General features: G+C 54.6%; 1 protein-coding gene across 1 annotated transcript; it reads right to left on the bottom strand.

Annotated features, from left to right (window-relative positions):
* Positions 1-1,242: 1,242 nt before the first annotated feature.
* On the bottom strand, positions 1,243-12,893 carry SPRY4 (sprouty RTK signaling antagonist 4). Its single transcript, XM_029049993.2, has 2 exons — positions 12,720-12,893; positions 1,243-2,246 (listed from the first exon to the last, which is right to left on the bottom strand). Exon 2 carries the CDS (start codon positions 2,196-2,198, stop codon positions 1,293-1,295), a length of 906 nt encoding a protein of 301 aa, XP_028905826.1. The 5' UTR covers positions 2,199-2,246; positions 12,720-12,893; the 3' UTR covers positions 1,243-1,292.
* Between the last annotated feature and the right edge of the window lie 1,920 nt (positions 12,894-14,813).

The raw sequence follows: 14,813 nt of genomic DNA, 5'->3' as shown, positions 1-14,813 counted from the left end.
ATGCAACAAGTACCAACCACTGTGAGTGTTGCATGTTCTGACTCCTTTAGCACCTTGAGTTTGTCCAGAAAGTGGGGGAGGGAGAAATGTTTCTTTGGGGGGAGCTCAGATGTCTGGCCAGCCAATGGGACTCAACTCAAAAAAAAAAAATAAATTCAAAACTGTGGGGGAGAGAAAAGTGTTCGGTCCACCCCGCACCCCCCCAGGACCAGCTCACACTAAAATAAACATCTTTTGCGTACTCTCTCTCTATTTACAAAGATACGACCCGCTATTGTACTTGAGAGATAAACTGAGCAGCAGCAACAGAAAGAAGGGAGGAAAACGAACCCAACACACAACTTTGATATCTTTCATTCTCCCCCCTCCAAGGCCCGGCCTCCCCCTCTGGGCCCAGGTGCTGCTCTGGGGAGACTGTACTCAGGCTGGGGCCCTGAAAACCGGCCTCTTGTTCTGGAAACCAGCAGGGGCGGGTGAGGGATCAGACCAAAATGAGCTGGAGGAAACTCGGGACGGAATTTAGACTTCGAAACGGCAGAGGCCTGAGGCAGCAGACTTGGACTCCGGCAGGACGGCATCTTGTGGCATCACCAGACGCACCGGTGGGGCTGTAGGTAAGCGTGGGTTTGGGAACTGCTTTCGAATTAAGTTCCGGGAGGGGGCTGAAAACGGCAGACTTCCTTGTACTTAACCAGCCTGTCTTGTACTTAACCCGCCTGTGTCGTTGTCGGGTCAGAGGAAAGAGGCCAGATTTAGCTCTGAACCTTCCCCGAGGTGGTGGGGACAAACCGAAGGTTGAGGGGGCAGAGGAAAAATGTAGGTGTCCAAAAGCCTCAGGCAGAACGCTGTGGGTTCCCAGTGGGGTTCAGGCGAGGCTGGGCTGGTAGGGGTGAGGGAGGCTGCCAAAGATTTCCAAGTAGCTGCAGTTTCCTGGTGTTTGAACATGGGAATAGCTTTCCCCCATACACCCCCATTCCTTCTGAAAAATCCTGGGGAAAGGTCAATCCCACCCCTCCCCTGCCCCCTCCCCTGCCCCCCCCCAACCGCCGCATGTGTTAAAAAGATCCCAAATTCCAAAACCCTGAATAACCCAAAGTGCTTCGTTGTGTGGCTGGGGTGGGAAGGGGGTGGGAGGGTGGGGCGGTCGGCCTTGAATCCCCACCCACAACTTCTTCCCCAATCCGGGGAGGTGACCACAGTCTCCCACCCCAGTCCTCTCCAGGGGTGGGGGTGGGGGAGGGGGGAGCGGCGGGTGGGACGGGGATGCCCACGGAAGGGGTGGGCAGAGGAGATCAGAAAGGCTTCTCGGGTCTGTTGGCCTGGCCGTCCGTCCCGGCCGCCCTGCAGATGACGCTGTTCGTGTGTTTGCAGCGGCAGCCGGGCCGACTCAGGTGGTCGTAGCCGCGCTGGGCCAGCTTGACGCAGCCAGTGGCCGGCAGGTAGCAGAGCAGGCAGGGCAGCACGAGGGACAGGGCGCCCATGAAGGCCCAGCGGGCGCAGCAGTTCGAGTGGGAGCAGGAGCAAGGGTGGTCAGCACAGGAGCCCTCGTCGTCCTCGTTGGTGCAGTGGTAGAAGACGCCTTTCACCAGGCACATGCAGGTGCTGTAGTTGACCAGGCTCTGGGCGGAGCAGAGGCAGCCCTGGTTGCAGATCCAGCAGGAGGGCAGCGCGCGCGGCAAGGCGCATTCTTTGCACTTGCATTTGCCGCAGGCCTCACAGAGCAGGAAGTGCTTGTCCAGCTCCTGGGGCAAGGGGCCCTTCAGGTCCAGGGGCTTGCACTGGACGGCCTTGGGCTGGATGCGCACGGGCCTCGGGGACCCCTGGTCGGCCACCGGTGGCGGCGCCATGTGGTCCAGCAGCCGCTGGTCCGAGGACGTGCTGCTGCTGCTGCTGATGGAGCTGGGCCGGCCGCTGAAGGAGATCCACGGGTGGGTGACGTCGTGGTCGCAGCGCTGGGCCGGAGGGGCCGCTGCCGCGGGCTCGGGCCCACCCCCCCGCGCCGGCTTGGGGCTGGCCAGCTGGGCCAGGCCGGGGTTGTCGATGTAGTCGTTCTCCACGTGGGTCGTCTTCATCTGGTCGATGGGCAGGATGGTGAGCGGGTGCTGGAGCCGGCCGTACGGCACGCGGCTGTCCAGCAGCGGCTGGACCATGATGGAGCTCGGGGCGATGGGGAGGCTGGGTGGGATTCGGGGCTCCATGGGGCCGCGGGGTCTGCTGCCACGGTGAAACCTGGTGTCTCAAGGGTCCTGAGAGAGACAGACACACACACGCAGACACAGAGAGAGGGGTAGAGAGAGGCAGAGGCAGAGAGAGATGGATGGAGACAAAGAGAGACACAGAGACACAGACCTCCCATTAGTATCTCCACTGCAACCCTGCCTCCCCTGACAGTCTCCCCCAATCCAGATATGCAGGAGGAAGCGCAGCGTGGTCTAGTGGAAAGAGCATGGGGCTGGGAGTCAGAGGACCTGGGTTTTAACCTTGGGAAAATCCCTTAACCTCACTGTGCCTCTTACCTCATCTCTAAAATGCGGATTAAGATTGTGAACCCCACTTGAGAAATGGACTCTCTCTAACCAGGTATCCTCCCTAAAGTTTAGTAAAAGGCCTAGCACGTAGTAAGGGCTTAACAGATAGCATTAAAAAAAAATCAATCATTGGTATTAATTGAGCACTTTGTGTGCAAAGCACTGTACTAAGCAGTTGGGAGAGTGCAACAGAACTATATAACAGAATTGGTAGGCATATGCCCCTTTCTCTACCCCAACCAAAAAAAAAGAGCCTTCGGCAGCCATCCCCCCCGAGAACACCAAATCTCTGGGGGAGAGAGAGGGGTGGTTTCCAACTGACTGCCCCGCGCAAACCGAGTAGGATAATATTTAGCCTAAATGCTATTTACAATAATAGCTCAGCAGCCATGGCTTCAGTTTCTAATTTCACCCAGAGAGGGCAATTTTCAGCTGGAGCCAGTCCAGAGATCCGACTGCACGCATGACACAGAACCCCAGGAAGCAACTAAACTTAAATCAAAGAGCGGAAACCGCTCGGTTCAAATTTAGAACGTGCACATTGTTTTGTTTGCTGGCCCAAGTGCCAGTTCCTCGCCCGCTGACCTTTGCGTTACATATCAATTTAAAAAGACAAGGCAACAAAAATTCAGAGACGTCCGAGGGGAAAACGTTTGGAATCCAGCAGGAAATCAAGGGTCAGGGACCAAAATAAAGCACAGTGGGAAAGGAGGAGTGGAGCGGGCGGGGGGAGACGGGACTGATAGATATAGGGAAATACCTTCCCAACAACGAATTTGCTTAGATGCTTCTACCCAGAGGTTTCTTACCCATGAGATTAATTGTGTGTCTTTACAACTGCCCATCATTTGAACAGGAAGAAGTTTAGGGGAGAGTGAAACTAGACCTGCAGCTCTTTATCTGGTACCCCAGACCAGCCCCCTGGGAGCAGGCCAGACCCTCACTCGGAGTCAGGGAGATACCCAAAGCCAAAGGGTTGGGGAGGAGGAAGTGGGGGAAGCTCAGCTTGAAAGGTGGATCCTTCCCCACTTCCCATTTACCCAGAATCCCACTGCTCGACAGCTTTGGGTAAGTCCCTTAATTTCCCCATGCCTCAGTTTCCTCACCTGTAAAATGGGAATAGTGAGCGCTTAATACCCCAAGTATTTTTGTTAAAACATGTGGTGAGCTGCCCACCACTTCTTCCTCATCAGAGGACCAGAAATTAAAAGTCAGCTAGAGATCAGCTTTTCTGATTCTCAGCAGGGCCAAAGAATTCAAGCTTTCCTCTCTTCTTTTTGAAGGGTGGTGAACAGACTCCCCTGGGGAGAAGGGTAGAGCACGAGTGACTGAACAGGGGCAGCTCCCCAAAGTATTTTCTTGCACTTGTCAGAGTTCTCAGCAAGAGTGCTAACTTTTCTCTCTGGGGGTCCCGAGTTTGATTCTTCATCAAAGAGGTGGACTTGTGTTCACCCAGAGAGTCCAAGACTTTGTACTTCGAAATAAATTGGGTTTTCTCTTAGGGGAGGAAAGAATTTATTTTTTTTTAAACTCTAGAGTGGATGTTCCCTTGCCACCTTTTTTTTAAAATGACATCTGTTAAGACTTGCTATGTGCCAGGGGTAGACACAAGATAATCAGGTTGGACACACAGCCCACGTCTCACACGGGGCTCACGGTCCTAATCCCCATTGTTCAGGTGAGGTAACTGAGAAGTTAAGTGACTCACCCAAGGCCATGCAGCAGACAAGTGGCAGAGCCGGAATTAGAACCCAGGTCCTCTCATTCCCAGTCCCACATGCCGGGCTGCTTCTCTCCTTTTAACCAGATGCCCCATTAACCCAGACTTCCTGCAGAGCTCAGCACCTTCAGATGGTCAAGTGACCTCTTTTGGCCCTGTGAGCTCAGGGGAAGCAGTCGGTCAGCCAGGCTTGGGGAATGGGGGAGGGTGTGTGCGGGGGGCCGGGGGAGGGGGTTTGTGATCTCTGATCTTTGTGCCAACCAGGGTTCACTTGGGTGGCTGCTTGCACTAGGCCATACCAAAAGTTGACTCTTCTTTCAGGAGTCCTAGCGGAAGCGGGGCAATCCAGAGCCTCACAGTGCAACCCAAGGTAGGTGCACTGTCATCTGGAGGACTAGGCTAGTAGCCAATCCTGCAGATGCCTTCCTTGGTCAGGGGGTCCTCAAGCCCAAACCAGCTGGGGAATTCTCCCACTGGGGCCTGGCCAGAGAAAACTCTGGCTACTCAGAACAATTGTGATGACTAAGTGCTTCCTCGGTGCCAAACACTCTGCTAAGTGCTGAGGGAGATACAATCAGTTAAAACCCAGCTGCTGTCCTACGGGAGTCTAAGGAGGGAGAACAGGCATTTAGTCCCCGTTTCACAGTTGTATTTGTACCCTTTATTCACCTCTCCTTTAGACCCATACATTTATGTGCACATCCGTAATTTATTTATATTAATGTCTGTTTCCCCCTCTAGACCGTGTAAGCTCGTTGTGGGCAGGGAATGTGTCTACCAACACAACGGGAAGCAGCGTGGCTCAGTGGAAAAGAGCCTGGGCTTCGGAGTCAGAGGTCATGAGTTCGACTCCCGGCTCTGCCACTTGTCAGCTGTGTGACTGTGGGCAAGTCACTTAACTTCTCTGTGCCTCAGTTCCCTCATCTGTAAAATGGGGATTAAGACTGTGAGCATCACGTGGGACAGCCTGATTACCCTGTATTTACCCCAGCGCTTAGAACAGTGCTCTGCACATAGTAAGTGCTTAACAAACACCAACATTATTAATTATATTGTACTCTCCCAAAGTCTTAGTACAGTCCTCTGCACGCAGTAAACACTCAATTATTCGCCTGGCACATAGTAAGCGCTTACAAATACTGCAATTAGTAGTAATTTAGATTGATCTTACAGATGAGGAAAGTGAGGCACAGAAAATTTAAATGATTTGCCCAGATCACACAGCAGGTAGGTGGCAGAAGCCCAGGTCTCCTGACCGTCAGGCCCATGCTCTTCCCAGTAGGCCACACTCCTCTGAACAGAGAGTTCCGGAACTATGAGGCAGAAACTATTTGAAGACCGAGTCACCAGAGAAAAAGCAGGCACAGCTCAATCAACACCTCTGAAGAAGCCATGAGTGCCTTCACCGCCCCCAAAAGTGCTCTGTGTCCTCATCGCCCAGCACCCCCAGTCCGCCCCCCCTCCCCCCCCCATCCGGTACAAGCCACCCCCCCACCTCCCCCTGAGATTACTAGTGTAAGGTACTTCTGTTCGGAAGTAGTAGATAGCTTTTTCCCCAAACCATAATTTTAAGTACTTTTGAAACTGCTACTTCCCATGCAACCGCATCTCTTAATCACCCTTGCAGGCCTTGGCCAGTCCGAGGCCTTTAAAAATAGTTGAAGGTGATCGTCCTCCGGGGCACAACTGGCCTGGAACTCCCAGAGAGGGTAGGGCAGGGGGTCAAACAATACTGCTGACACTGAGGGTGGGATGGAGGGGTTGAGACCATCTCAGTCCCCGGCCATCAGTCCTCAAGCTAAGAGACCCTGGGCTCTGAGTTTCCTTGATCCTCTCTCTAGTCTCATCTGGGCATAGGAAGTTCCCATCCTACTCTGCTTAAGGAACAGCTTGGGGTCCCCCATCCCCCCTCCTCCCCCCCCCCCCCCGCCCCGAGCTCCTGTCAAACACGCCATCACAGACGAGAAAACTTATAAGCAGAGGGAAGTTGGGTTGCTTGGGGAAAAAAAAAAATGATCTCCACCAGAGGAACCTAAGTGCAATGTTATATGCGCATTCTGTTTCCTCTGCAAGGAAGGAAGAGATTTGTAATATAAATACGGGAGAGAGGGCTTTGCCTCATTTGGACTGTTTAAAGAAAGAGCTGTTTGCCAATTTGATAGATCCTGGACAGATAGCCTGAAAGCCAACATTACGTGGAGCTGGAGAATACACGCTGTCAAGTTTTAGGCCGAAAGGAAATGAGTCCAGGACGCTGCCTAAGGCATTCAGCCAAACCCATTTCCAAGGAAACAGTCCCCAGTTTGCAATGAAAAAGTGGTCGCGGCCATCCGGACACAATCAATAACTACGGGGGAGGGGCAAAGTCCATCCCTCATAAGCTTTACAGACTGAAGCCCCTGACATCAGCTCCTAAAAGGGACCCTCAAAGAACTTGGGGACAATCACAGTAAGACCTTGGTCTAGGTGAAGGGGACAAGGGTTGGGTGGGGGGTGGGCATGGAGGATTCGGATGTAGGCTCAGACATTTCCTCCCACCAAGATTTTCCCTTTCACCTTACTCAACATTTCAGGTTCAGACTCTGGATCTTTCTGTCTTTAGGGCTGCCCGGGCCCTTAAGGGGTTAACCCTAATCAATCTGTTAACCCTGTCCCCCTCAGCAAGTAAAAGGGGAAACTGGGGAGGAGGAAGGGAGAAATCACCAGGAAAAAAAACTTGGTCTGAGAGGGGCCTGGCTTGGACCCTCAGGCTCCCCACACTATCCTACAGGAAGAACCCAGATTCTCCTCAGCTGGAAAACATGGAGATTTTTCTATTAGAGCAGGCTGAGTTTTCTTTCCTTTCCCCTTTCAAACCAGAGATTCTGAAAACCAGGCTATGGAAAAGCTGCAGCCAAAGAAACTCAGGAGGGTTCCTGTAAGGGTCAGTCTCTCCTTCCTCTCATTTCACAGAAGGTTTTGGGGAACAAGTCAGCCTTGGGATGGTCTATTCACCGAAGGGCCTTTCCCCCCAGACCCATGGCTCCTAAAACAGAGGGACACCCAGATCCCTTCTCTCCCAATTTGGCCAATGTAGGCTTGGCAGTTCTGAGAAGTGTAGCGAGCCTGCTTAAGAGCTGGGTCCCGCCAGAAGATCCAGTGGAATTGGCTGGCTGCCCGGCCTGGCGACCATGGCGCTTTCCTGAGGACAATGGGGAAGGGAAGACCAGGAGCAGCTTTCTTCAGTTGGAGGTTCAGCTTGCTCCTGGGGAGGTGAGGGGAGACCAGACCAGGATTGATGATGAGAACTGGTGAGGTGGGGAGGACGACAATCCAATTTTCCCGGACCTCTCCCTCTCCCAAGGGTACTGGCCAGCAGCTAGTGGAGTGGGAAGAAGGGAGGGCAGAGGTTAGAGAAAGGGCTAGCAGTATCAACTCCCTTGGATGGCTGGGGGAGGGCCCAAAACCCCCTTTCCTTCAGGCCTATATCAACTGCTGACTCCCTGAGTCTAAATTCCAATAGATATGACCCTCTCCTGCAGGTGGAAAAGAAAAAAGTCACCTCCTATTTCAGCTCCCTCCACCCCATCCCAGGTGAAGAGTGATGATGTTAAGATCTAAATCACCTTGACAAAAATCACTGGGACATAGCTGAGGGAGACGGTCCTGCTTCCTCCAGAGAAACAGAAGCTCGATGGAAAAATAACTTCCTCTCCATGCTGGCAGGATGGGGACCTCTCTTCACTGCTTCAGCTGGCAGGGCTGGTAACTGGTTTCCTTCACTCCTGTACTGCCCTCAGTCAGGGACTTCCCACCCCTTGGTTTTCGCCAGGCTCAGCGGGTTTGCTGCAGTAGCAGAAGTGGGGGCTTCCACCCTGGGGGCAAAGGATCTCCGTACACACTTGAAGGACTTCATTCTCAGGGAGTGAGACTGACTCTTCCAGGGCCCTCAGGGTTGAATTCTAACCTCTCTTCGCTGGGAAAGACACTGCTATTGGGACTCTTGGCTCATCGCTGACAGGTTCCTGGAGGCCAGAGAGACTAAAGACTCTGCCCAATGTCACACAGCACTCATGGACAGAGGTGGAAGAGGAGACCTCTCCCCTGGTGCTGGGTTCCTTCTTCTGGGCTTTTTCAGTGGCAAACATTCAGCTTGTTTGGTAGAGTGCTCTGCACACAGTAAGAGCTCCGTAAATACAATTGATCGATTTTGCAGGACTCATTCTCCCCAGTCTCCTCAGCAGGAAGCCAGTGTATGAGGAAAAGCCCCTAAATGCCAGAAAGGCATTCCTGAAGCATTAAGGCTAATGAGACATATGTATTCAGTGGACATTCAATGGTGCGTATTCTGGTGTCATCTGTTCTCTGTTTCCACTATTTGTAAATAATTGTGCCTGACTCCCTTATTAGATTAGAAGCCCCTTGAGAGCGGGGAGCATGTATCCCCCTTGTGATGTACTCTTTATTCAATAGGTACTCAGTAAGTTCCAATGATTGAAGCCGATGAGGGAGTAGAGAGCCACGGAGACAACCTCGATCTCCAGTTAAGTCTGGTTAGAGAAGAAAATCCACATAGGAGTGTTGCTCTAGAATGAAGATGGGCTCTCAACACACGGCTTACTCTGCTCCGCTCTGAAATGGCCTCTTCGCTGGTGCTGCGGGAAGACCGAGCAGCTTCAGATGAACGAGAAACAGGGAAGGACTTCCAGCGCCAGCGAGGGAGCCAGTCAGGAATGTCCCCCCGGGAGAAGAGGAACGTCTGCAGGTGGGCAGCCTCTGCAGGGAACTGCAGTGCCATGCTGGAGAGTCAACCCCGGTACCTCTACCTACGCCCACTGGAATCTGAGTCCAAGGTATCATCAACACCAAGGTAAGTAATAGGGTAAGTTAAGAAACAAGAAATTAGTCCCCAGGGAGAGATCAGGAGGGCCCACTCAAGGGCGGTGGATTTCACTGTTGGCCGGTCCCTAAAATCAACTGAGATCTGTAAGCAGGAGTGATGATTAACAGCCTGGGGTGGAGGGGAGCAGGGGGATGGAAGGGACATGTCTTGGGGCAGAGAGAAAACCCAAATACATGAGCCTGGGAGACATCTGTGGCAGGGGGGTGAAATCGAAGGCCTATCTCTGCCTCCAAAATGGTCACCACAATGACCCTGCCCAAGCAGTGTGGAGAGATAGATGGTAAAGGTTGTTTAGAGGATGTGGATCCTATTGTTTCCATCTGAAATAAACGCGGTGTGGGCAGAGATTGTGCCTCTTTATTGCTGAATTGTACTTCCCAAGCACTTAGTATAGTGGTCTGCACATAGTAAGTGCTCAATAAATACGATTGAATGAATTGAGTGACACGGGGGGAAGAGGCCAGCATTTCTTCCCCCCTGAAAGCACTGAAAATCCTGAAAGTGATTTTGAAGTTTGGAAACTGAAGTTTGTTTTTTTTTTTAAACTATGAAAGGTTTCCCTGGCCCCAACTGTCCAACATTCTTCCCTGTTCTTCTGGCAGGAAGCTATGCTCCATAAAGAAAATCTCAGATTTTGAGATGGAAATGGACGTTTACCTTCACGATGCCACAGTGGCTTTTTTTTTGGGGTGTGTGTGTGTGTGTGTGTGTCAGAGAGAGAGAGAGAGAGAGAGAGAGAGAGAGTGCTGTGTGTATGTGTCTGTATGTATGTAAGGTCACAGTGCAGTATGACTGGGAAAACTGTGGTCCGAAGTGCCACCTCTGAATTGATTAAACTCTCCCCAGGCAAAACGGAAATGCTATTTTACTGGGCAATTTTAAATCTACTTTGCCACCAATTTTCCTGGAGAGACAAATTTAAAGCCCTGGGGTCGGGCTGGAAAGCTGAGACTCTGTGATGACTTATCGGGTTTTTGCTTTCTTTGGGTCAAGACGTTAGGAACCCCTAAAGGTTGGGAAATCCAGAGCTGCAGACCTGGAAAGGGGGGCCTGAGCCAGGGCCATTTTATTCGAAATCTGGAGGCGAAGTGCTTTGTCAGGCCCGACGTTTCACAGCTGATGGAGTCCCCGGACCTCATCGAAAGGGCTCTATGCTAAAGGAGGTTGGGGGGAGGAGGGTCCCCCAAAGCCCCGTATGTTTGCAATGAGAGGAGGGGAGAGGCAGAGGCCCCTGCTGAGTCCCTGCAGACACCACCTGCCTCCCGGAAACAGGGCTGCTGATCAGACGGCAGAAGAACAAACGCGACGCCCCCCGCCCCCCGGCCCCCGGGGGTCTCCGGTCCCCCTCCCCCATCATTCGGGCTGTATTTCCGGGGCTGCGGGATTGGAAACGTGTGTTCTCCCCACTCCCTTTCCCTGCGGGCGACGGCCCCAATCCGGCTGGCGGGGTTTAGGGGAGGGGGAACCTGGTGGTCAAAGCCCACAAGTCCCATCTCCTCAAGGATTTTTCCCTGATCATCACCCCCCGCTCCCCAACCTCCTCCTCCCACCCCCCCCGTTACCCGGCCCCGGAGAACTGGAAATCTGCTGCGAAAAGGGCAGCGGCCCAACCGAATCCTCCGTCTAGTCTAAACGCCATCCAAGCGTTGACAAGGTTGGGGGACCACAGGGGCTTTCTCCGGGCGGACCCGGTCCCTCTGGGGTTTCTGCAAGCCCCGTCCCTCACATTTTCTATCTCCGATGACTTAAAGGTTTGGCCCACCAAGAAACCCCCTTCCCTCCTTCCCTCCCTCACCCCTCACCCACCCTCTGATCTCCAATACCGCCCCCTCCCCACCATGCCCCACAATGCCACCCCCACCCAACCCCTCACCTCCAAATGCCACCCCCACCCAACCCCTCACCTCCAAATGCCACCCCCACCCAACCCCTCACCTCCAAATGCCACCCCCACCCAACCCCTCACCTCCAAATGCCACCCCCACCCAACCCCTCACCTCCAAATGCCATCCCCACCCAACCCCTCACCTCCAAATGCCACCCCCACCCAACCCCTCACCTCCAAATGCCACCCCCACCCAACCCCTCATCTCCAAATGCCACCCCCACCCAACCCCTCATCTCCAAATGCCACCCCCACCCAACCCCTCATCTCCAAATGCCACCCCCACCCAACCCCTCATCTCCAAATGCCACCCCCACCCAACCCCTCATCTCCAAATGCCACCCCCACCCAACCCCTCATCTCCAAATGCCACCCCCACCCAACCCCTCATCTCCAAATGCCACCCCCACCCAACCCCTCATCTCCAATGCCACCCCCACCCAACCCCTCATCTCCAATACCACCATCTCCAACACCACCCCCTACTCACCCCCGATCTCCAATCCCACCCCCTACTCACCCCCGATCTCCAATCCCACCCCCTACTCACCCCCGATCTCCAATCCCACCCCCTACTCACCCCCGATCTCCAATCCCACCCCCTACTCACCCCCGATCTCCAATCCCACCCCCTACTCACCCCCGATCTCCAATCCCACCCCCTACTCACCCCCGATCTCCAATCCCACCCCCTACTCACCCCCGATCTCCAATCCCACCCCCTACTCACCCCCGATCTCCAATCCCACCCCCTACTCACCCCCGATCTCCAATCCCACCCCCTACTCACCCCCGATCTCCAATTCCACCCCCTACTCACCCCCGATCTCCAATACCACCCTCCCACCCTTCCCACGACTGCAGCCCGGCGTTATGGAAACGCCCCACCGCCGCCGCATTTCATTTCCAGCCTCCGCTCAGGCCGGGCCAGGACGCCCGAGGCTAATAGGAAGGGCCCGGGGGCCGCCAAGGACCGACCCTCGCTCGCCGCCAAGGAGGAAAGGCAACTGCGAAACAGCGGCCCGGCAGAAAATACGAAGGAGCAAAGGTCAACCAGCCCCAGATCTGTCACTCCAGTAGCCGAGGGCCCGGCTGGAGAGGCGACTTCGGGGCCCCCCGGTGGGTCGTCAAAACCCACCCAGGAGAGTGGTAGGGGTCATGGCGGGGACGGCGCAGAAATCCCTTTTTAGGTCGAGGGGGGGAAAATAAAAATCACAATCTACGTCGAGGTCGTAGGCCACTGCGGGTGGAGGACCTGGTTCTGGGAGATAGGCTGTCTTCCGAGGGGGCGAAAGAGTGGGCGAGGAGACCCCGGGAGGGTCCCAGACCCCCGCAGGAGAAGAGTCGCTGACAGATGTACGTCCCCCCGAGGCAGAGGCGGCTCCGAGGGTTAGAGAAAAGGGAGACCTCGAGGCGGGGAGAAGAGACGAAAACACGGCAGCTGCCCTTCAGGACTCCAACTGAAAATGCCCCCGCGGGAAACGGCGCGCCCAAATGCCCACGGACGCCCCTGGTCAAGTGCCTTCGGGGGAGGAAAGGGAGCTCGCCCCGAGTGGATCCCGGGGAAGGCAGGGGGAGAAAGTTAGCAGAGACCCTCGCACCTCAAAGGAGAAAGCGGCGCTCTCCCCGCTTCGGGGCGGGGGAACGGCTTTTCGGGATTAATAGACTTTCGGGGTGCTCGAGGTTCCGAAAGCGGGTACTTACTTTAAGTAATCCGGCCAGGAGCATTCTCAATGGGAGTTTAATCCTAAATCCCAAACGGGTCAGTGGACGCGCCTGCCAACCCCCACCGGATGAAACGGCATTGATCCCGGCGACCTGCAGCGCTTAGACCGTGCTGTCAGCTTTCTCCCACTCCGCCTCGATGTTGCAACCACTGCCTGGGAAAATGGCTTTTTTATGAATGGGAGGGCAGGGGGCCTCTCTGCGCACGCGCGCCGTCCCCAGTTCTATGAATGGGTGGGAACAGGAGGCCCTCCAGGCGCATGCGCGGCTCACCCTCTCGTTTTTTTTTTGTTTTTTTTTTATGAATGGGAGGCCGGAAAGGAACTTAACCCATCGTTTGCTGGGGCTGCCGCTCTTTACAAAGAGAGATGGTGGTGGTGGCGGGGGGAGGGGGTTATCCAGTCAGTCCTTTCATTCGGTCGTATTTATGGAGCGCTTCCTGGGTGCAGAGCACTGTACTAAGCGCTGGGGAGAATCCACGGGTTAAGAACGGAGGAGGGAGGCTGCAGCTGACCCCACCCTGCCTGGGGAGAAGGTAAAGGAAATATTACACCCCAGGCCCGCCCAGAGTGGTGGGGAGTTCGACCTCGGGGGGCCTGTGGTCGGAGAAAGGGGGTCTTTGGGGAAGAGGAAGGGGGGAAGGAGGAGGCCAAGGGGGACAGGAGATGTGCTCCCTCGCAGTCTAACATGGGGCATTCCGCTCGGCCAGGGGTCTCTGCAGCTCTGATGGGCCAAAGCTGCTGCTCGGTTGGCCCAAGGGAGCCCTCGGAGCCGGCCTAGGATGCTCGCATAGAGCAAGAAGCCCAGTCACAGGGAAGGTAGAGAGGGAATGACTTCGGGACCACGGAGAGAGAGAGGATATTGGGGGGAGGAGGGGAGGGAAAGGGAACCATCCAGGAGAGGATGCTAAATTCCCTGCGATCGTGAGTCCTTCGAAACCTCCATCTTTCTTGGATTCTTTGTAAAACAACATCTCCCTTTGACACCGCCATCTCCCCCTCCCTCAGGACCGGCCTCCCCCCTCATCCCCGGGGGACGAGGAACTGACAGGTTTGCACACATTGTGGAATCTCATTGTGCGTCTCCCGCAGACCTTCTCTGGGCCTCTGCCGTGGCCTCTCTCACAGCTGGAACCGGGCACCTGGTCTGCAGGGCGGAGGGGAGTGCGGCAAAGCCGGGTGGAGTTATACAATCAGGACCTTGTGCCCCGGATGTGGCTCGCAGATGCTGGAGTGATGGCTGCCGGGGTAGACAACGAATGAGACATCCGAGCCGCGCAGAGGAGAGCTTTCAAAGGGTTTGGGCCCTGCACTGGCCCTGGAAGTTGTGGGAATCATCAGATTGGGATCGCCAAGGCAGGAAGCTCCTTTCCCAGTTCACAACACACCAGGTCTAAAACAGAACTCCTCACCTTTCTCCCTAAACCCCGCTCTTCCCCTTAACTTTCCCATCTCGGTCAACAACGCCACCATCCTTCCTGTCTTAAAATCCCACAACCTCGGGGTCATCCTTGACTCATCACTCTCCTTCAACTATCACATTCAATCTCCCTCCAAATCCTGACATTTATTTCTTGCACATCTTCTGCAGTGGCATCTTCCTCTCCACCCAGACTGCTACCTCTCTGTAGGAGTTAGGCTTAACCGCTGTTAGGCTCTCACATCACCCTCTTCGCCTCTTCCCCCTCAGAACCATTCTTCATGCTGCTGAATGGGCCATCTTCCCGTAACATCACTCAGTCCACATCCCTCATCTCCTCAAAACCCTCCCCGGGCTTCCTGTGTCTCCTTTCATGGCCAGCTTCAAGAGTCTCCACCATTTTTACCTATCTGCTTTCTTCATCCACTGCCTTGATTCCTCCCAAGTCAATCTTCCAGCTGTACCTCATTCTCAACTCCCTCTCTCGTGCCCAACTCTCCTGCCTCGGTCACACCGTTTTCCCCCCTCTCCACATCAGACGCAGCAAACGGCCCCCCCGACCCCACCAAATCCTTTCTAAAATCCCACCTCCTCCCACAGGTTTTCCCTGATTAAATTCCCAGCACCTTGAGCCATATCATCCCTTCAGCTAAT

This window comes from Ornithorhynchus anatinus, chromosome X1 (assembly GCF_004115215.2).
Source record: "Ornithorhynchus anatinus isolate Pmale09 chromosome X1, mOrnAna1.pri.v4, whole genome shotgun sequence".
Lineage (NCBI taxonomy): Eukaryota > Metazoa > Chordata > Mammalia > Monotremata > Ornithorhynchidae > Ornithorhynchus > Ornithorhynchus anatinus.
Note: the sequence above shows the minus strand (reverse complement) of the source record. Positions and strands in the feature narration are given on the sequence as shown.